General features: G+C 37.7%; 1 protein-coding gene across 1 annotated transcript in view; it reads left to right on the forward strand.

Annotated features, from left to right (window-relative positions):
- MAP7D2 (MAP7 domain containing 2) overlaps positions 1-19,269 on the forward strand; it is an 81,730-nt gene that overhangs the window by 50,149 nt on the left and 12,312 nt on the right. The window contains exons 4-9 of the mRNA XM_088068662.1: positions 5,499-5,613; positions 6,530-6,628; positions 8,541-8,651; positions 9,941-10,063; positions 12,910-13,058; positions 14,128-14,255. Coding sequence (XP_087924788.1) covers positions 5,499-5,613; positions 6,530-6,628; positions 8,541-8,651; positions 9,941-10,063; positions 12,910-13,058; positions 14,128-14,255 — 725 coding nt within the window. The remainder of the gene's footprint in view (positions 1-5,498; positions 5,614-6,529; positions 6,629-8,540; positions 8,652-9,940; positions 10,064-12,909; positions 13,059-14,127; positions 14,256-19,269) is intronic.

The raw sequence follows: 19,269 nt of genomic DNA on the forward strand, positions 1-19,269 counted from the left end.
ACACTTGGATGTTTTTCCCGAGCATCAGCAAGCCTGTTCCAGCTCACCAAGACACGGCACATGTGAGAGCAGACTTCTGTAATGGTGAGGGAGAGGCTGATTCCAAGTGTTTGGCCATAATGTGAGTACCACTCCTAATTCTGCTCACCAGGCCAGTCTTTTATGCTTAAAGTGTCCAAAGCCTTTTTTGGAAGCTAAAGCAAGCCTGGGTCTGGATTTTTCCCTTTCTTTTCTCCCTTCTCCTCCCCCAGGCTGAGGAGCCTGAGAGAAGGCTATGTGGGCTGCAGGACAGGAGAGGATGCTTTCTTGTTGGGGGATGAATTAAATCTGTGGGAGGAAAAAGTCCAGCAGCCTCTGAAGAAGAGGGTGCACAGGGGAACAATCTATAGAACAGGGGAGGGTGAGAGAAGAGGGAAAGTGGAAATAGGAGACGACATCACCTTCTAGCTTCCCTTTACAGTTCATTGTCCCTCATTTCTTAAATTCTGTTTGAATTCTACTGAAGGATCTGCCAGTCTAGCCCCACCTTCCCCAGCACTTGCTCTTGTGATGATTTTTAATCTCAAACTCTGTGTGCATAATAACAGTGGAAGTCTGACTAAGGATGGTGATGAACTTGCAGCTCCCTGGGCATTGCCAGTTATTCGCTGCTTCTGAGTAATTTTGGACATTTAAGACTATCTTTACTGGAAGAGCTTTGAACATGTATTTCCCCCACCTGGGGTGTGGGGGTTTGTGTGCCCTGGCCAGTGAGCCGGTGTGTACTGCAACATCATCTCAGTGTTTCTCCTTTTAACACCAGTTTACACTGGCTGGGGATTGGAGTACATATTTTACTTGTCATCTCAGACACCTGACGACCAAGTAGATATTTTCTTCCTTGCTCTCTGCCTTACTGGTTGTCCTTTATATTTTCTCAGTTATTTTTCCCTGTTTATTAACAGAGCAGAAAGTTGTGCACATTTGTGATAGGAATAGGTTATATAAATCTCTACAAAATATTGTTGTTGCATCTGAAAGAGTCTGAGAGGAATAGATCTTAACAAACTGGTGGGGACTTGTTGGCTCCTATATCGCAGCATCCTCTGCTTGACTGTTTTGCTTACCAAGGACTTCTTAAAGAGGTGGCTAAAATTCAATTTATTTTGCTTGTTTTTCCCCCCTCTACAATGCCAGATAAAAGATGGTGGTTTTAAAGTCTCTCTTGGTAGGAATTGAGGTATTCTGTCAGAGTTCTTTGGGGTAGCTGGAGCTTGTTGCAGTGTACAGTGGAAGTGTCAGATTCTTCAGAAGGAACTGAATAAATAACGTTTAGAAATTACATTGTCTACATTGACTGCATCTTTCTTAACTACAGAGGTCTTGAGTACCACTGCCCTTCCCTTTGTATTACTTTTAAAGCTGCCCACTACTTTTAGTAAAAGCAGTCCTTGAGCCTTGAGGAAAACAATGTGTTGTTCTACAGAAGTGATTTAGAAGTTTCTTTTAATAGGGAATTGAACAAAAGTAAAGCTAGTCCTTTTTCAGTTAAAATAACTTTTTCCCCTTTTCCTGTCTTGAACTTCCATGTGTCTTGGAAATACTTTGTAAATAGATGTCTACCTGGACACAGGTTATTGGGAAGAGATTGTTTTGGTGTGTGTGCAGTATTTGTTACATTTGTAAAAACGTATGTGCTTAGACACAAGAGAGTGAAAAGCTCTCAAGTTGTTTTAACTTTAATTATTTACTGTACTCCACTCCAAAGATGAAGCCAACTGATAATGTCAGGAAACAGTGAGCTAATTACATACAGTGCTATATATAAAGCGAGGAGGAAGAGATGGTTTAGGGCTGTTTCAGATCTTTGTCTTACATATATAAGGGCATTGGTTTAAAATTATTTGCACAATTTTTTGTGCAACTAATTTTTTTGCAACTAATTTTTTTTAGTTACTGGTTTAAAACCACGACAATTTTACCCAGAGAAAAGGGAAAAACTTAGTTGTGAGAAAACAAGTAATTTGACTGAGTTTTGAGGGACAGGTTTTTGTTTGTTTTTAATTCAAAAAATGGTACAAGTGCTTATTCTATTGCTCAGGCTGAGGAAAGCTTGCATGAGTAACTGGATTTTGGAAAGTAATTTATATTTTAGACGCTAGCAGTAGATGGCTCTCTCTTATGATTTTATTCATTCTTAGTTTAACCTACATGCAGTGCTTGTGCATTATAGGGTTTTTTGTGTGAAAACTCACTATATCTTGAGAGCAGATATTGTTTCCTCTATCTGTAGCTGTTAGAGTTCCCAAATGAGATCACATGCGTAGTCTGATATGTTTTTAAGAAGGTGCTTTGTCTGTAACGTAGACTGGAAGGGTTTTCCATGTTTGCTGATGAAGGAAAGCTTTGTCTTGTGGTTTAGTTTTTGTCATGGAACAAATTATTAATGTATGAGCTGTTTATGCTGTGCTTGCTTATGTCTTATTATTTTCTTTGTCTTTTTACTTTTGTGTCAGCTTAAAATGTTTTTAAATAACTATTCTTTCTTTGTGAAAAGCAGCCTTCATATTGTTCTTTATCTAACCTATATCTGCAGAGGTTTTGTGAGTTTTAATAATTATATTCTATAGGGATCTAATGAAAGGCTCTTTGCAAATAAAAGTGAATGATCCTCTCCAAATAATGTAATGGAAGACATCAACCTCAGATTGTGGGTTGAAAATGTGTATGAAAAGTAATTTAATTTCTTTAATCTATTTCAGCATGCATTTTATATTTGAAACAATATGATAGAAGGTGGTGTAATTGTATTTTGTGATTTGCAAAGTATACAATATTGCTTATTTCAAGCATTGTTAAAACCCCCAAACAAAACAGCAAACAGAAATAATTGAAACATGACTGCTTTAATCTTATATTTTTTGATTTGTGAATAACAATATCCATTAGAAATGGAAAGAAAAAAAAGAAGAAATGTTCTGTGTAAGAGTATGCTTTAATGAGAAAGAAATGGGAGTGTAAAAAGAAAGACTGGGGCAAGCTGCATAGTAGAAGAAAGTGGTGAAAAGAAGCACACTGCAGAGAAGAACTGGTGATGAAATATAGGAGGTTTGGAAAGACTAAGAAAAGACTAAGAATTAAGCTAGAGAGATGGGAAATTAGAAGTAAAAAAGCATGAACTTGTAATGCAAAGCCTGCATATGAAGGATTTAGATGTGAAACTGTATCAAATAGTAAGAGAAAAAAAAGACTGTAACAAACTAAAGCAGACTGACTTAAGATTCAAGAGAATGGCAGATTGTTTCCTTTTCACAGGCAGGGTGTGTACAAGAAGCAAATGGGGTATTCAGGGCTGTGGGGGGTTTCTGTGCTCTTGCAGAAGAGGCTTGAGCCTTGTGATGCTTCCCTCTTTTACTCTGTAGGGAGAAGGAAAGAGGCAGAGCTCTTATTTTCATGCCTGCCTGGACACTGATGGCACTGAGTAGACAGAGGAGGGGGATGAAGTGGGGGAGGGAGGACAGGGAAGCAGCTGCCTGCTCTCAGTGGTCTTTGAATGGTGTTACCTGATAGACCGTGAGCTCACAACACGACTGAAAGATTGTCTTCCTGGAAACAGCAGCAGAAATTGTAACAGCAGGGTGGGTCACCTGGCCAAAAGGTAACAGGGACAGGAGAGCTAGGAATGATAGAGAATGCAAGAATTTCCTTTTTTCATTCTTTGTATAGAGGATGAAAGAATATTTTATAGCACAAATGATTTGTAATAAAATTAGAAGAGAGCTTAAAGATTTAAAAGTAGTGGCTTGCTGTTGGTACTGATGGATAGGTGGTAGCAGGGTTGGATGAGGTGAATAAAAATGAGCTGGGAAATAAATTACTGCAAGTCATAGTAGTAAAAGAGATTCTTCAAAGATGCGGAAGAGGCAAAAGTATATTGTAGGTAACCAGAAGATAATGAGGGGACATCTGGCAATGTAGAAAGTCAATGATGAGGGTCAGAAGCCCAGGAAGGTAAGACAAAGTTTACAGGTATGTGTATAACGGTATGGAGATTACTGGAGGTGCCTGATAGGGTCTGATGTGCTGAAGGAGCTCCATCAGAGACAGCTGCCTCACCAACACTGCAGAGCCTGAAGGGAAACACACTTGAACAAAGACTGAAATTTTTTGGTAAAATACCTCAGGGAAGCCAGACCAAAGACATTAATCAGTGAGAGAAAGTAATCTGGCCAAGAGATGTATGAAGGGATTTCTACACAATCTATCTGAACTGCCAAACGATGTTGGAGATAGAGCAGGGCATTGATAAAAATCAAAATGGGTATGATATAATCACAGAAGCCTGCAGGATCCAGTTTGATGTGGAAGAGAGTAGGAGTTTTATACTAGACCAAAAGGACATAGCAAAGGTAATAAGGAATAGCACCAAAAATACTAATAGGATCAAAAGACTAAAACTCGCTGGGGCAGGAGCTGGAAGGCAGCAAGAGGAGACAGCAGGGGTTGGGATGCTGAAATGTGAGGGTGAGGAGGTTGCCAGATGCGAATGAGATACTGGGAGGAGGAAAGGAAGAAGCTGTTAGATGATGGAATTGTGGGTGGGGAAGAACCACATTTTATCTGCTTGAAAGGAGGAAAAGAAAAGGTTTAGGGATCATTGCCACAACAATAAATCACTGAGAAACTAGCAGAGGGAGGAGGTGGGAATTAAACTCAGTGGAGGTCTTTGAGAGTCAAGAGGTGATGGAGAGGGAATAAAGTGACCATACTTAGCCGTGAGTTAAAGGTAGAGCGAGATTTGGGGAAAGAAAAAAATAATTTTAGTTTTCTCCCTGTGAAAATCCTAAGTCCTGGAGAAGAACATGGGGGTGGGGGGGAAAAAAGTAAATATTGGAGCAGTATGATATAGGCATACACTAAAATAAATACACAGAAAAGAAAAAGCATCTTAAAAGAAGTTCTTAAATGCCTAGACTTAAGGAACATGATAGAAGAAAGGAGGGAGTTTTTGTAAAAATAAATAAATAAGTAGGGCATCCTGCAAAGTAACCTACTTTGGGTTTGAAGTGATCATTTATCTGAGTGACTAGGTGGAGCCACTGGCATTGCAGCAATTTAACTATGCTCAGAAAGGGATGGGAAAGAATCCTGATGTCTGCATAGACAAGAAGGAGTTAATGCTTGTCGAGCATTATTCTTATACAAATTAAGTCCAGAGCACAGCAGCAGCCTCACCAGCAGGAGCAGATGCTAGGCAGTGATGCAACCTGTGTTATTTACTTAGGCCTCTGTAGTGACCTCAGTGGCTTGCAGACAAAGGATACGCATATCTGGAGGTAGGTAGCATGCTGATACCTTCTTTATTCACTTCTTTTTCTTTTACTGTGACCAAGCTCCTGTAATCATCATGTGTGGAGCAACAGGGGGACTGTATTTTTAGCATGGTTTCAGAAGGCGGGGAAGGAAGCCTCCAAAGAACTGACTGAGATTTGTGTCTGGGTTTGTACCAAAATTACCAGGAACGTTTAGAAGCCATGATGCGCCGGTCCCTTGAACGCAGCCAGCAGCTGGAACAGAAGCAGAAGCGATGGTCGTGGGGAGGAGCACTGGCTGCAGGCTCAGGAGGCAGAGATGGTAAGTGAAACAGGCTGCCTGCATTGCAGATCTGGAAGTGCAAAATGCATGAGATTGTGGAGATAGTAAGTATGATGGGTTTATAGTTAGGGTGGTACCATAGGGATTACTGCCTTGGGGCGTGAATAAGTGATTTGTAATTGCTTGCCGGCTTCCTCTCCCTAATACCTTCTGTGGAGACAGGTTCCTCCTAACTTTAGGAATGCAGATCATTTTAATAGAGGTACCAGAATCTGTTTGGAGGATGCTAAAATTAAAATTGATTCACTGTCTCCCTAATTAGCTTCTTCCACATTGTCTTCCCACGCACACAGTTAGCAAATTTAATATTCACCAAAGGACTGAGTGCTGTCTAAGGCTTGCAAAAGATAATCTGTTTTTGTTTGGTACTTCTAAAAATCTGATGGGAATTTCTAGATGACTATGCAGCATGTGCAGTTTAAAATAGTTTGGGTTATTTTCCCCACGTACATTCTGTTACTGCTATTTTTGCTTTGGCTTCAGAGGAAATTCTTTTTATTACATAATGAGTCGTGCTGCTTTTATATTTCAGAAAGATGCATATTTTCTCTTTTAAATCATACAGTTTATTTGAATTTGTCAGGTTTTAATAAACTGATGTTATAGGGAGAAACATCCATGTTTGGGTGTTGATGAAATATAACAATTACTGTCTTTTAAACAATGTATAGGTATACTTAACTTTAAAAAGACAAACTCTGTTTCATATCATAGTTTTCATGATACATCATTAGAAAATCCAAGAAATTAAATATATGTAATAATGAAAGAAGTTTCTTATACTTTGAGAAAGAAACCAGTTTTCTTTGTGATGCAGTTTGTGCTTAATTCCAGCTCCCCAGCTTATTCAGTAATTTCTTTCACCTCTTTTTGCTCTGATTTCTCTGCTGTGTAGGTGAATCAGAAAATACCCCACCCCCTGTTCTAGGTTTAGCTGCCAACACCCTTCCTCCAGACCCTGTGACCTCTACTGCTCCTGCTGATTCCTTCAATGGTATTTCAGAGAATCACAGTACCATCGTGTCTTGTTTATAACTGTTCTAATCACTGTAATCCATCCACTGATCTTGTTCTTCCTAACCACTGTTTCCTTATCATTTCAATCTGGTACTCTACCAGTATTACCCTTAGTGATGTAGACCAGTGTCTTTTAATTTCCTTTCAGTTTTGCCATGGTGGAGCAGTGCATGCCTCACATTCCAGCACAGTAGAGGCATTTCATGGTTTTCTCAGTAACTGTAGACTTTTACTGCTCAGGTTCTCATCTTTGTTAATGCTGTGGGTGGGGTGTGTATGTGTGTATATGTAATTACACATATATTTTTGAGTTCTAATGGACGTGCACAGGTGCTGTTGAGAAAAATTTCAGTTGCATAGTAAGAAAATACGTTATGAAGACCATGTTTCATCAAAACAGCCCTCCTTTTCCATCTCAAGGGCCTTCTTCTGCAATATTTTAAGGAGAAATGAATCTGATATAAACAGCCGTGTTATGTTTTCAGCCTCCTGAAATGAATTTTGGCCAAGCTGGTATTTGTAACAAACTCAAGTGGTTGACTTTGTTTAAGCAATCATGTTTTATATGTTCAGTTATCTTTTTTTCTGTGGGGTTTTATTTGTGGTTTGTTGGGGGTTTTTAAAATTATTATTCCCACAAAAGGACTCTGAAGTAGATGAGTCCTCCAATATTACAAATGGATTGCATATAGGATTTCTAATCTTGATTGCAAATGTGCTTGGCATTTTGAAAAGAAAACACAGCCTGTCCTTTTGAGAAGTAGGTTCCTTCTCTCCCTCAAAGGAGGAGTTAAGCTTGGCTATTACTCCTGCAGAATTCACAGTAAATGTTGTTCTGCCTATGATCTCACAGAACTATTATTTCTGTGTATACAGATTCAATTTTTTTAGTGAGTGCTGTTGATGTGCAGAGGTATTTGCCTGTGCAACTGATGTTTTGCAGCATACCAGTATTATATGTGCTTTTTGAGAAAAGCAAATGTAGTGAACTGCATTGTTTTCTGTAGTAGTGGAGACAAATCTTGGAAGCACCACTTAGGCAATGATTTGATGGACAGACATAACAGGGAATGCAGTAACTTAGAAGATGCAGAGTTAGGACCACATACATGTCTCTAGCTGAAAATATTTTTTGTTTTGAAAGAAATTCAAATGTAGGGGACAAAGCATCTGTGTTTTTAGCTTCTTGGTTTCAGTGATCATCATATACTAGTACTCTGTAGTAATACCTGGGTAACATTTCTCTTTCATTCAGTTGAATAAATGCCAAGGTAGGAAATGGGCATTGTGCTCAAACAGACTTTGTCAAATGGTATTTCAGAAGAAAAATGTACCAAAAAACTGAGATGTCTATTTTTTTTTAAATTCTTCTCAAGCACAAAAAGATAAAGACAATGGCTGGCATCAGCCATTTAAAACAGTGAGGTCTCATACAGATGCACAGATGTTGGTTATTTAATTTTCTTATTAGAGTAATATCTGATGTGAACCCCAGCTCTTCCAGACTGAAGATAGAGGGGAGGGGGAATGAAGATGAGTTCAGAGTTGTCATGTGTGCAGTTTGTTTTCTTTGGGTAACTTTACGCTTCTGCTGGTATTGAGTGTCTTGTATCAGAATAGCTTCACTCGTTCAGGCCTGATATATAATTATTTATCAGTAGAAAAAAAAGGCTGTTGTGAAACTGCAATGTTAAATTTACAAGCAGAAAAGTTACATGCCAAAACATGTGTCATAGGGTGCTGGTCCTCAGCGGTCAGAAGGAGCTCATCTCATGCCAAATCAATGCTATGATCAGTGCAAGGGCCACAAGTACAAATGCAAGGTTAATTTTTGGAGTTTATCAACACTGTGATGTGAGTACAAATGTCTTCAATGCGTTTCTCTGCAGCATGTGACAAACTTTCAGCTTCTACAATGAATCTGCCAAAGCAAATGGAGTCGCCAATCAGTAAGCGCCTCTCATCCTCCACAGCGGCCATAACGCATTCCCCTGACAGAGGCAAGTGAACATGCTGGTCTCCTGCCAGCATAAACTCTCCTTCTGCTTAAAGCCTTCTGATCCATATAGCTTTGTGCTTTGCTCATGTCTGTTATTCAAAGGATCTCAAACATCTGAGAGATTCTGTATTAATGACATGGTTCTGCAGCCTGTCCTAAGGCTGTGCTGCTGTGCTGGAGATCACAGTCCAGCAACAAATGCAGTGAGTTTTTTACCGATTCTTTTCCAAATTTTGACACTCCAGCAAACAGGGTTGTAAGGGCAGGCTGCAACTGCAGCAATTTCCTATAACTGTACTGTTTGTGACTGTTGAGCAAAATAAGGAAACCAAACAAACCAAAGGTGTGACCTGGCAGTAGATATGGGATGTTCCATAGGCAGGGGTACGTCTGATGAGCCACCTGGGAGACTTCAATCTGGTGACCAGAGTTGTAGAGCCTGTTAATTTCTTATGAAACTCTGATCCTCGAGAGACTCTGCAAAAGATGATCATCTTTTAGGATTAGTGGTTGCTAAATACTACAAAGAGGACTGAAGGGTTTGTCTCACTGCGAATTCTTGGGATATTTTAGGTTTATTTTGTGTTTGCTTTTTTTCCTCCTACCCCATTTTTTTTTAAAGTCTAATGGGAAAAAATATATTTACTGAAATAAAATACTATGAAGGCTTGTTTCTAGAATGAAAAAGAGAAGGTAAATTTATTTTAATTTTTAAATTGCTTAAGCTCATCAGTAGCTTTGAGGTTATTATGACAGATGACTATATATACATGTAATAGGAGCATCTATAAATACGTCTTATATAGTTGACACTTATATTTATGGAGTAGGAAGTAATGCAGGCACATTGTATAAATAAGACTTACGTAACATGGTGAGATGGCAGATTTCAAATGCAGTCCCAGCATGGGTGGCACATTAGTGAGCAGCTGCCCTGTTCTAGCAAGTGTTTTACCTTTCCTACTGGGGAAGAGACAAACCTCTTTTGTGCTGAGTCACGAAAGCAACCATTTTGCAAAATGGAATTAGCCTCTGAGTTAAAACAAAATATGACATGATCTTAACCTTACTGTGTGTAATGTATAAGGGGAAACTTAAAACAGTGGAGAAATTAGAAGGTTTTTTTCAGAGGGAATGAAAATTATCTTCAAGTATTTTAAATCTCAAGAAGCTCAAGATTTTTTTGTCATTTAATTTAATCATTTCATCATTTTGTTTCAGTTATTTTAGTGTAACATTGTTTTATTTCTTTGCATTTTAAATTTGATTTTATTTGCTCCCATCCTTCAGCTCACCGCATGCATCTTAGTCCAATGGAAAACTTTATTGTTTCTCGACTGCTGACTCCCACACAGTCATCTTTAGCCAGAAGCAGAAGTACATTAATGCTTTCTGAGCAGTACAATACTCCAGGTAAAAATGTGACTTCCTCACTTTGAAACCACTGAGGTATGTTTTTAGCTGCATTTATGTAGCTGCTGGAAGAAATGGAGTACTATGAAACAAATGACAGGATAAAAACAGAAACAAATTTACGGGATAGTACAAAATCAATGATGAACTAAGTTGTTTCATATAGCAGTGTATTTAAAATCTTTGAAAAGCACATTATCTTGTCTGTGCTGTTCTGAATATCTGTATTAGAAAAAAAAGAACATTAAAACTGCAGACTATAAAAAAAAAGAATACATCTGTTTAAGAAACAGGTTTTTAGACAATGATGTGACAACTCTCAGAGGCTTTGATTGATTTATTAATGTCAGCCCTGTCATACCCAAATAGTATGTAGAACAAAAATCCCAGTGCACCATTGAGCCTTAATTATTTTTACCAGGGTTCCAGTTTCCATCTGTTAAATATCTTTTTGCCTTTAACTGTGTGACTGTGTGTATGTGACATCTATATATATATATAGGTGTACATACATATAAGAAACAACAGAATATTGGTAGGAAGGTGTGAGTTCCAGAAATTATTGATCTTTAAGGGATGATAGTTACTGTTCCTATGTGTAAAGGGTAGACTGATAAAAAAATTATTTTGCAAATATTTACAAAATAATATTTCTAGTCCTGCTAATACTTAAGCAAGTGCCTTTATGTAGTTTCTGCTTATAAAGCCATACCTGGTCATAGCGTTGGCTGAAACAAGACAAAAGTCTAACAGCCCTTTTTACTTTTAATAGAACAAACAAACAAAAGCACCCCAAAGTGTGTGCCCAAATGCCTGTCTGCAAAAGAAAACACTTTACCAGCATTAAACTATTTAGATGACAAAAGGCATTATCTTTATCATGGGTATTTTCAGACATCTTGGTTAAAATAGGCTTAAGTTCTGCATCTGTGCTTTTCATGTAAAGCTATTTAAAAATTAATTGCTAAGTAAATCTACTTTCCCTTGTGTGTTACTTCTCTGTTCAGTGCAGAGGGACATTGATATTGAATGCCTCTAAAATTGCTTCTCTTGTTTCTATATTAAAAACAGCCTCTACTGGAAGCAGAATGTTTTCATATTGTACTTGAGAAAATTCCCAGTTTACTCAGTGCTCAGGGACCAACTACTGCCAAGAGTGAGCAAAACCCAGTTCCAAATTAGATCAGTACATTCTGCTTAAGATTTTGAGCTGAATTGCTGAGGCCACCTATGGATGATTTTTTCTGTCTTGTATTTGATATCAGAGAAGTCAATAAGGATGACTTTTGTCCTTCCTCACTCATTTTGTTTGTAAACTCTCAGGTTTATCTCTCTTCATCACAGGATCTTTAAACACACTGGCATGTCTGACAAGGGTACAATTTGTTCTGCAAACTGCTTTTTCATTGAGCTGAAATAGGGTAGATGATTTTGGGAACAGCTTTTTGAACAAGCATCCTCTTGTCATTTCCCCACAAGGCAATCAGGTGCAGGTTGCAAACAACAATCTCAGAGGCCATTGACATTTTGTCAGTAATTGCCAGCAAAGTAGTTGAGGGAAATCTCCCATTTGTCTTGTAATTCTCACCATAGAAGTAACTTCCTGAACAGGGAAGAGGGAGGGGTCTTCGTTTCCAAGAGCTCATACTGTGCCTCTTGTCATTATGCTGGGGTCAAAATTGCTCTGCTACTGCATTTTCTGTAAGCTTAGGAATGAGGACCCTCAATATCAGATTCTACAAGCAACACATCATTAATGTCACTCAAAGTCAAGGTATTCAGGCAAACAGTTATTACTGGATGCATAATTAATTCTTTTAACAGTTGAAGTAAAAATATTTCTCTTGGGCAGCTTTTAAGTTTATGAACATTTTTGTTAATATACAGTGACCTTATGCCAATTGGCTGCAAAGTGGGTCAAAGAATACAGAGGTCCAGTTAAACTTCAAAGCATTCAAAAAGGCTTCATAAAAATTTTATTAGGGCTGCCTCCAATAAAAAATTTAGGAATGTGACTTTCTTTACATCAGTGCATAATTACTGCTTTTTCAAAGTCAATATCCCTCCTGACTTTAGTTGACTAAAATTAGAAACACTATCACTTGATTGCAATTAGTGTCTTATTAATAAAACATATACTCTGTTAATTGTTCTATATGTATGTGAAAGTTTCATTTTACAAGGCAATATGAATAAAATCAGGAGTAAAATATCTCATTTTCCAAATTCCTGTTCATATTGCAAACAAAAAAAAAGTTGCCCTGTAAGCTGTAATTCATGTGTCACTCTCACATTGATGTCTTCCTTAAATAACAATAACTGAAATACCTACAGCAGCATTTAGTTTAAGTTTGGGTTTGTTTTTTTTTGTTAGTTCTTTTGATTAAATATTATTTGGGAAAGTAATTAATGTATTTAGGAGCCTTTGGATGTTTAGGCTTTAAAAAAAGACAGAACTCCCTATGCTTCTGTCACCTTCCATGTTTTGCAGTATGCGTTCAAAAGTCACCCAACTAGCATTATCTGCTTTTTCTTTTTATTGTATGCAAAGGAACTGGACTTCTTTGAAGAATAGAGTCACAGTACTAGTCAGGTGATTCAAAAGGTTTATGAGTGAGAAAGCAATATTTTAGAGATAATTTTTTCCTATAAAATATTTCAGTTGAGAAATTTTTAATAAACATGGGATCATGTTGAATGCATTATATGTGATACTTTAAAACACTAAAAAACACTTTAAAACTACCTTTGAACATTATAACATAAAAGTATGCTGTTTTCTCCCCTTCTTTACTTCCTCTATCTGTGCTCCCTTTTGCTCTTGCTATTGTACTATAACTCTTTAGTATTCCATATCTGTCCTCGTGTAGCACCAGCTAGTCCTCTTAAATCTCCCTACAAGCCTTCCCCCACCCGAAGCACCGACAGGAAGAAGGCAACTTCACCCTCCACTGCCAATGCCATGAAAGGGGCACCTGCAGCTGAAGTTACTCAGGTGAGTTTGTAATGGTTTTGATTTCACTGCTGGGTAGACTGATGCAGCTGCTTCTTGATATCTTTCCCTTTACATGAATACAAGTGAAGTGCTTCCCCTGCTATAAGAAACAGCAGTAGAAAAGTAAGCCCTGCCAACATCGGTTGTCTTTGTGCTCCTGAGCATTTTAATATCTTCTTCTTCCTGGGAATCAGTGTTGAGTGCTGGTATTGGAACACCAACACTCCTGTTTTCAGAGAACTGAGGCACTGAAATGTATGGTTTTGGACTTGCTTGTAACTTCTGGGAATGGGGATGACAAATAGAATTCCCTCCTGAGTATGAGTATCCAGTCTTGCTGGCTAATGAGCAAGCTTCATATATTTCAGAAACTCCCCAGGTGTATTGATAATGCCTCTGTTTTACACCAATTGCTTTAACTCTTTCTGTGGACATTTTTAATGCTGTTTGCCTAAAAGATGCATTATCGATCCATCGTAGTTTCCAGAAAAGAAAAGGCAAGTCACTCACCTTCACTGAGTCTACACAGTTTAAGGCATGCTTAAAAAAAATTCTGTTTTAGGGCTATAATATTCATGTGAGGTCCCTATCATCTTGTAATACTTAATTATAGGGGGATTCATGCCATCTGAATTAGCTGCAAGTGAGAGAACCAAAGTTGGGAGTAAAGATTTGTGTGGTGTCAGTCTTAGGTGTGATTCAGTGTTACATGCAACAACATTTCTGTGAGATGCCTGTTTGCACTGCTGATCATGTCTAAGCAGGGGCATATGGATGGTTTTAAAGATTCCACCCACTGGCACCACCCCTCACAAGAATTCTTGCAGAGGCTCTGATGTGTATTACTTATCTGAAATTTGCATGCTCTGCCCGTGCAAGACAGGGGTGGGTGTGTGCTATGTCTATGTAAAATAAAAAACTATTAATAGCACCTCAGTTGTGAGCTGCTGTTTAGAAAGGTTTTACAAATGTTCTGCACAAATCTCTTTATATGCCATCTTGCTAATAAAACAATTAAATGCATTTTTGATTTATTTGTCCTAATTATGGAAATGAACTGTGCTTCTAGACTGAGAAGATAAAGAAGGAGAAGCGACCTGCAACACCTGGTTCATCATCTGGTATGGGATCTCCTCTGAGAAGGTCTGATTCTCCTGCTGCCATGTCCAGAAGATCTGCATCACCTGCAACACCTAAGTATGCCTTTCTTTTTAGTGGACTAATATCCTGTGAATTTATTACCTCTAAATAAGGCATAGATTCTTGAGGAACTTCCTTTGAAGTGTTGTATAAAATCTAGTTAATTTTATTTATACACACATATGCAGATGAGTGAGAGGTGTAGATGACAAATCTGATATCTGTAATACTGTGTTAATACCCACTAGAGACAGTTACCTTTCCTCAGTCTTCAAATTACAGTGCATTTCATTATTCATATGAAATTTTATTTCACATTTATTTTTAAATATTCTTTTTTGTTGTTTGATTTTGAAGAAACTGCCTAATGTGAAGAAAGAAATGCACTCATCATGAATACTAACTAGAAATTCCAGCATTTAATATATGCATTTCCTATTGTTGGCATGACCATCTGGTGCCATAAGTGCACTTAACTATGCGTCATCTAAACCATTGGTTTTAACCTTTACAAATGTGCAGACGTCTGTGTTTTTTCTTTGTTTTGTTCTGTTTTCTTTTGTTTTTTTGGAGGGGCAGTTGGTTCAGGTTTGTTGGGGTTTTTTATGCAGAGCTGTGGATATATAGCATATCTGGGTTTACTGGCAACTGACTTACTTTTCTTGATTGTCTTTTGCTGGAAACTGCGTTATGTGTGCCACAGCTTGCAGCTCAAGTCTGAGCAAATGGGTGTCCAGGTTACTTAGAAGAAGAATATTAAGTCTGGCTCTAATGTAGGACTATGCTAAAGTAGTCCTGGTCTACAGTACTTGCCTAATTTATTTGGCTGGTTGGTTGGTTTGGGTTTTTTTCCTTTAGATCTGTTTGTGGATGACACTTTGGTCTTGAAAATTTTCTTATTTTTTATATTTTTTTAATCTGAAACTGGCCATATTTTGAACCAGGCTTGATGATCCCCTTTCTGACAAATTTCTTCTGCCTGAAAAACCAGCTGGTGTTCCTTTTGCTGTTTCAGCTCTGAGGGCATAGCCCTTTAGTGGGAGATGATTTTGTGTGTGAATCTGATGTTAGACAACATGAGGAAACCATCTGATTCTCAGCATTCTTTCTGGTTTAGATGTCCCCTTGCATGTGACTGGGACATTGCAGTTCTTGGTTTATTATAAAGCTACAAATTCTCAAACTTCCAATATTATATATGTAATGTCATGAGATTCTGTGGTATGAACAACATCTATTTTGTGAAAAATTGAATGAAATGCAATGTTAATGACAATCAGTTTTCTCTTGACAGTTTTGAGCAGATCATTGTCTAATGGCACTCTGCAATGTAAAGTTAAAAAAAACCCTTGAGCTCTAAGACTGTATATTGTTCTGCAAGTACTGTTACTCCCTGCTAAGAATGCATTTTTCAACCAGTATAAGGGACACACCAAGAAGACACATTTAGTTAAGCAAAATGATTGGTGGGAAATGAATTAGCTGAGAGTCAAGTGCTTCTTGCTGGGCAGGCAGAGGTTAGTGTAGACCATCAGAGAAACATCCAGGTTAAAAGTAAAACTTCTTGGGAGACAGTTCTTTAGTGCTTCATGAAAAAGGTATGCCCAGGCTGAATTTGTAGCACTGATTTCCATAAAAGATTAGTAAATGATGGAGAATTTTTTCCCAGAGGTGCAAATTATGATAACCTTTATATGGTAAAATGTTTTCATGCCTCTAAGGAGTACTGGTTTTAGAAGAAGAAGCAGATGCTGCATGGAGGAATTAAGAAGCCTGCTGGTGGGTTTCTCTGTGATTGTGAGCCACAGTAGTGATCCCTTTTTTTTTCCCCCTCCTTCTCTTTTCCAAGGGAATCTGATTCTGACCATGGAACCAATAGAAATCTATCACCAAGCATTTAATCTTAATGTGGCCCAATTAGAACACCCTTCTTGACCTTATGAGAGATACAGTAAATAGAATTTAAATCCATGTTTATTACTGATTGCAGAGAGTTCTGCTTTAGCTCTTTCAAAACTTCCCCTCATAATTCTAAAATAAAGAAGTGCCCTAATGACCATATTGTATTATTATATATAGGTGATAATAGTGATAATATATGCATTTTTTCATACAACTCAAATTCCAGAGTTAATTTTCATCAAGGAGATAAGATTGTACAATCTAAAGGAATATTCCAAAAGCCTTACTGCCTGTATTTCAATCCACTGACCAGCAAGATCGTTATCTGACAGTTAAGTATAATTTTAGTCTGTCTAAATATGTATACAAATACTTATATTCCTTGAAGAAATAAGGTTACGTATTGTACACCATTAGTAGGTAGTGTTGAGGAGACAATCAAGTATGGCCAGTGATTTACATGACAATTAGCTGTATGCATTTCTTTTCTTAAGAATATGAGACCTAGCATTCAAGTTTTCTTGGTATTGTTCTAGTTACTAGTTCTTCACAATTGTCATCTTGGTTTCTACATGGCAGTAACTTGTCTTCTTAATATGTTATTTCATTATTTATTAAATAAAAAGGTCTTTTTATCATGGTAAAGTAACTGAAACAGGATCAAACAAGACAATAAAACTTCAGCCTAAAGAGACACAGTGATTAATGGCAGAAGAGAGTTGCAGTCATTACATAAATAAAATAGTAATGTTTTGAATGAGCAAGTTTTACTGAGAAAGCAAAAAAAGTCAGCCTAAAAATATAACATCTGAGATGAGTGAACAGATATACATGTAAAAAGGAGAAAAGGGGAAAAATAAAGTTACGCTGAACAACAATTAAAAGTGACAAAGGAATTCAATACTCGGTGTTATTTGGAAAAATAAATATATTAAGAAATGTCACAGAAATCCAAAACTATTATTTTGAATCTTAATGTGGATCAGCTGACAAAGATGAAAGTTAATGGATTCGAGAGTTTGAACAACTCAAATTGTCTTTAATTTTTTCAATTGCTATTGGCTACTGATGGTGTAAAGTGCTCATTTTCTTCAAATCTTTCACAAGATCAATAATAGCAGGATGAGGGGTTTGGGTATTTTTTTTGTTTTATGCTTCATCTTTGAAGATCTATACCTTAATCGGTTTATTCTTGTAGTATCCCTCAGAGAAGAGTTAAGTGTGCTTTCTTATAGATCAGGAAGGCAATAAAGCCTGTGTCCTTCACATGTCCTTGGGTAAATAGTCCCTAAATAAATCAATGGCACCTGACTGAATCAAGGAAGTAGGATTTCAAGTATCTTCAGATGAAGCATAGCGTAAGCCAGTGAATAAAAATTGACAGCTCTGACAAGCCTCTGTGTCACATTCTTTTGCCAGAGCATAACCTCATGAGAGAAGGAGAAAGGGGGAAGGGAAAGGTGACTGATGAGTGGTGCTGCTGATGGGTGGTGGTTCATGTTTCCTTCCCAGATCCCAGGCTGGTCATTGTCCTTTGCTCATGGTTTCACTAACTAAACCCCTCACTTGTTGGTTCTGTTGGGTGACAACCCCTTGTAGCCTGGGAGAAACACTTTTGACACCAGAAATGTGCATGCTCAGTGAAACTGCAGAATACTGATGGAATATGAACTTAGACTAGTACAAAAAAAGTGCCCCCCAAATTTGTAAGATATTTAAAAATGAGTTATTGGAAAGGTGTCTGCATGTGGTGAATTCCACACAGAAGTAGCTTCTATGTTCTGCACTGACCCATTTTAGATTTTATTTCATATGTGTTACATTTACTGCTCTTGGTTTTTATTTTGGAAAGCTAAAAGCAATAGGTAGAATGTTGGATCAAGAGTATTTTGAGGGATTTTTCAGCAGTTAGCTAGATGACAGGCCAGTTCAAGATTTTGAAACATCTGTAATAATGTAGCTGTTCAAAAAACTATTCTACAGACCTATGCTGAGTTTCTTCTCTTTTAAGAAATGTAAAAGAGAAATGAATATGTCTTTGGCTACAGAAGATCAAAAAAAAAGAGTGAAAGAAAACTGCTTTTTAGAAAGTGTCACTGATATAGCAAAAATGCCAGAACCCAGAAATAGCTTGTGATCATAGCAATGTCAGAAAGCAGCCTTGAGACATGCAGGTCCTTGGTGTGGTTTCAGCAGAGTTTTTGTTGAATTAATGGGGACAAAGGAGAAAAATAATGCAGCTCTGGCATTGCTGAAGATTCCTGATTTACAGTCAGCCTCGTGAACTGCCGTAACCGGTGACCTGCCCTGTAGCTGGCTTTTCAGGAGGGCATGCTGTTCTCTGCCCTGCTGTTTGTGGCCAGAGATGGCTGTGACCTCTGATTTGTGTGCTTCCTGTGCTTTATTTTCTCTGCTTAGCAAAAGTAAGCTTGGAATCCCTCATAGGCTCTTCCTGAGACATTGTTCTGCAGAATGGACTGTCCCTTTCATAATTAAATAGGAGCCGTTGTAATTAAGAATCAGTGGATCCTCACAGATAGATGTTCTAGCAGTGCGTGTAGGGGGCAGCTTCTTTCATGCTGCTGCCCCCATGTCAGCTCAGAGCAGTTGGGTGAGAAAACTGTCCTCTTAGAGTGAGGAAGGTGCTTCTGTATTCCCCTGTAAAATCCAGTTACTGAGAATGAGTAAGCTGTCTGACAACTAACATGCTACCACTTTTTGGATTATAGTGATTTTTCATCCTAATTCTGTAATTCTCATCAGGTGTAATTCTGTGTTTCCCACTTTATCACAGTTTAAACCTAAACAGTCTCCTATGCAGGTGATTATAAATATTTTTCTTAATAATTCCATTTTTCTGCCTTCTCAAGTTTGGCTCTTTCTGGTGTAAAGCAGCATAACATAAATACTATTTAGAAAGAGTGTTTTTTTCATTAACAATTCTGCCTGTGTAAAAGAATGTTAAAGATGCTAAGTTGAGAGTATGTTTTAAATACAAGGGGGAAAACAATGTTAATTTAATACTTTCTACTGGCATCCACTAAATTATATAAAAATTCTGAAAAAATATTTTTATTCTTGATGGACTTTCTTTGCTTTGCACTCCACACACTGCACTATTCTCATCCATGCAGTAATCAGTCTTTTCTATTTTTCTTACTTTTAGCTA

The sequence above is a fragment of the Pseudopodoces humilis genome, chromosome 2 (genome assembly GCF_049639895.1).
Source record: "Pseudopodoces humilis isolate 2021_Gansu_Grassland_sample_001 chromosome 2, ASM4963989v1, whole genome shotgun sequence".
Classification (NCBI taxonomy): Eukaryota; Metazoa; Chordata; class Aves; order Passeriformes; family Paridae; genus Pseudopodoces; species Pseudopodoces humilis.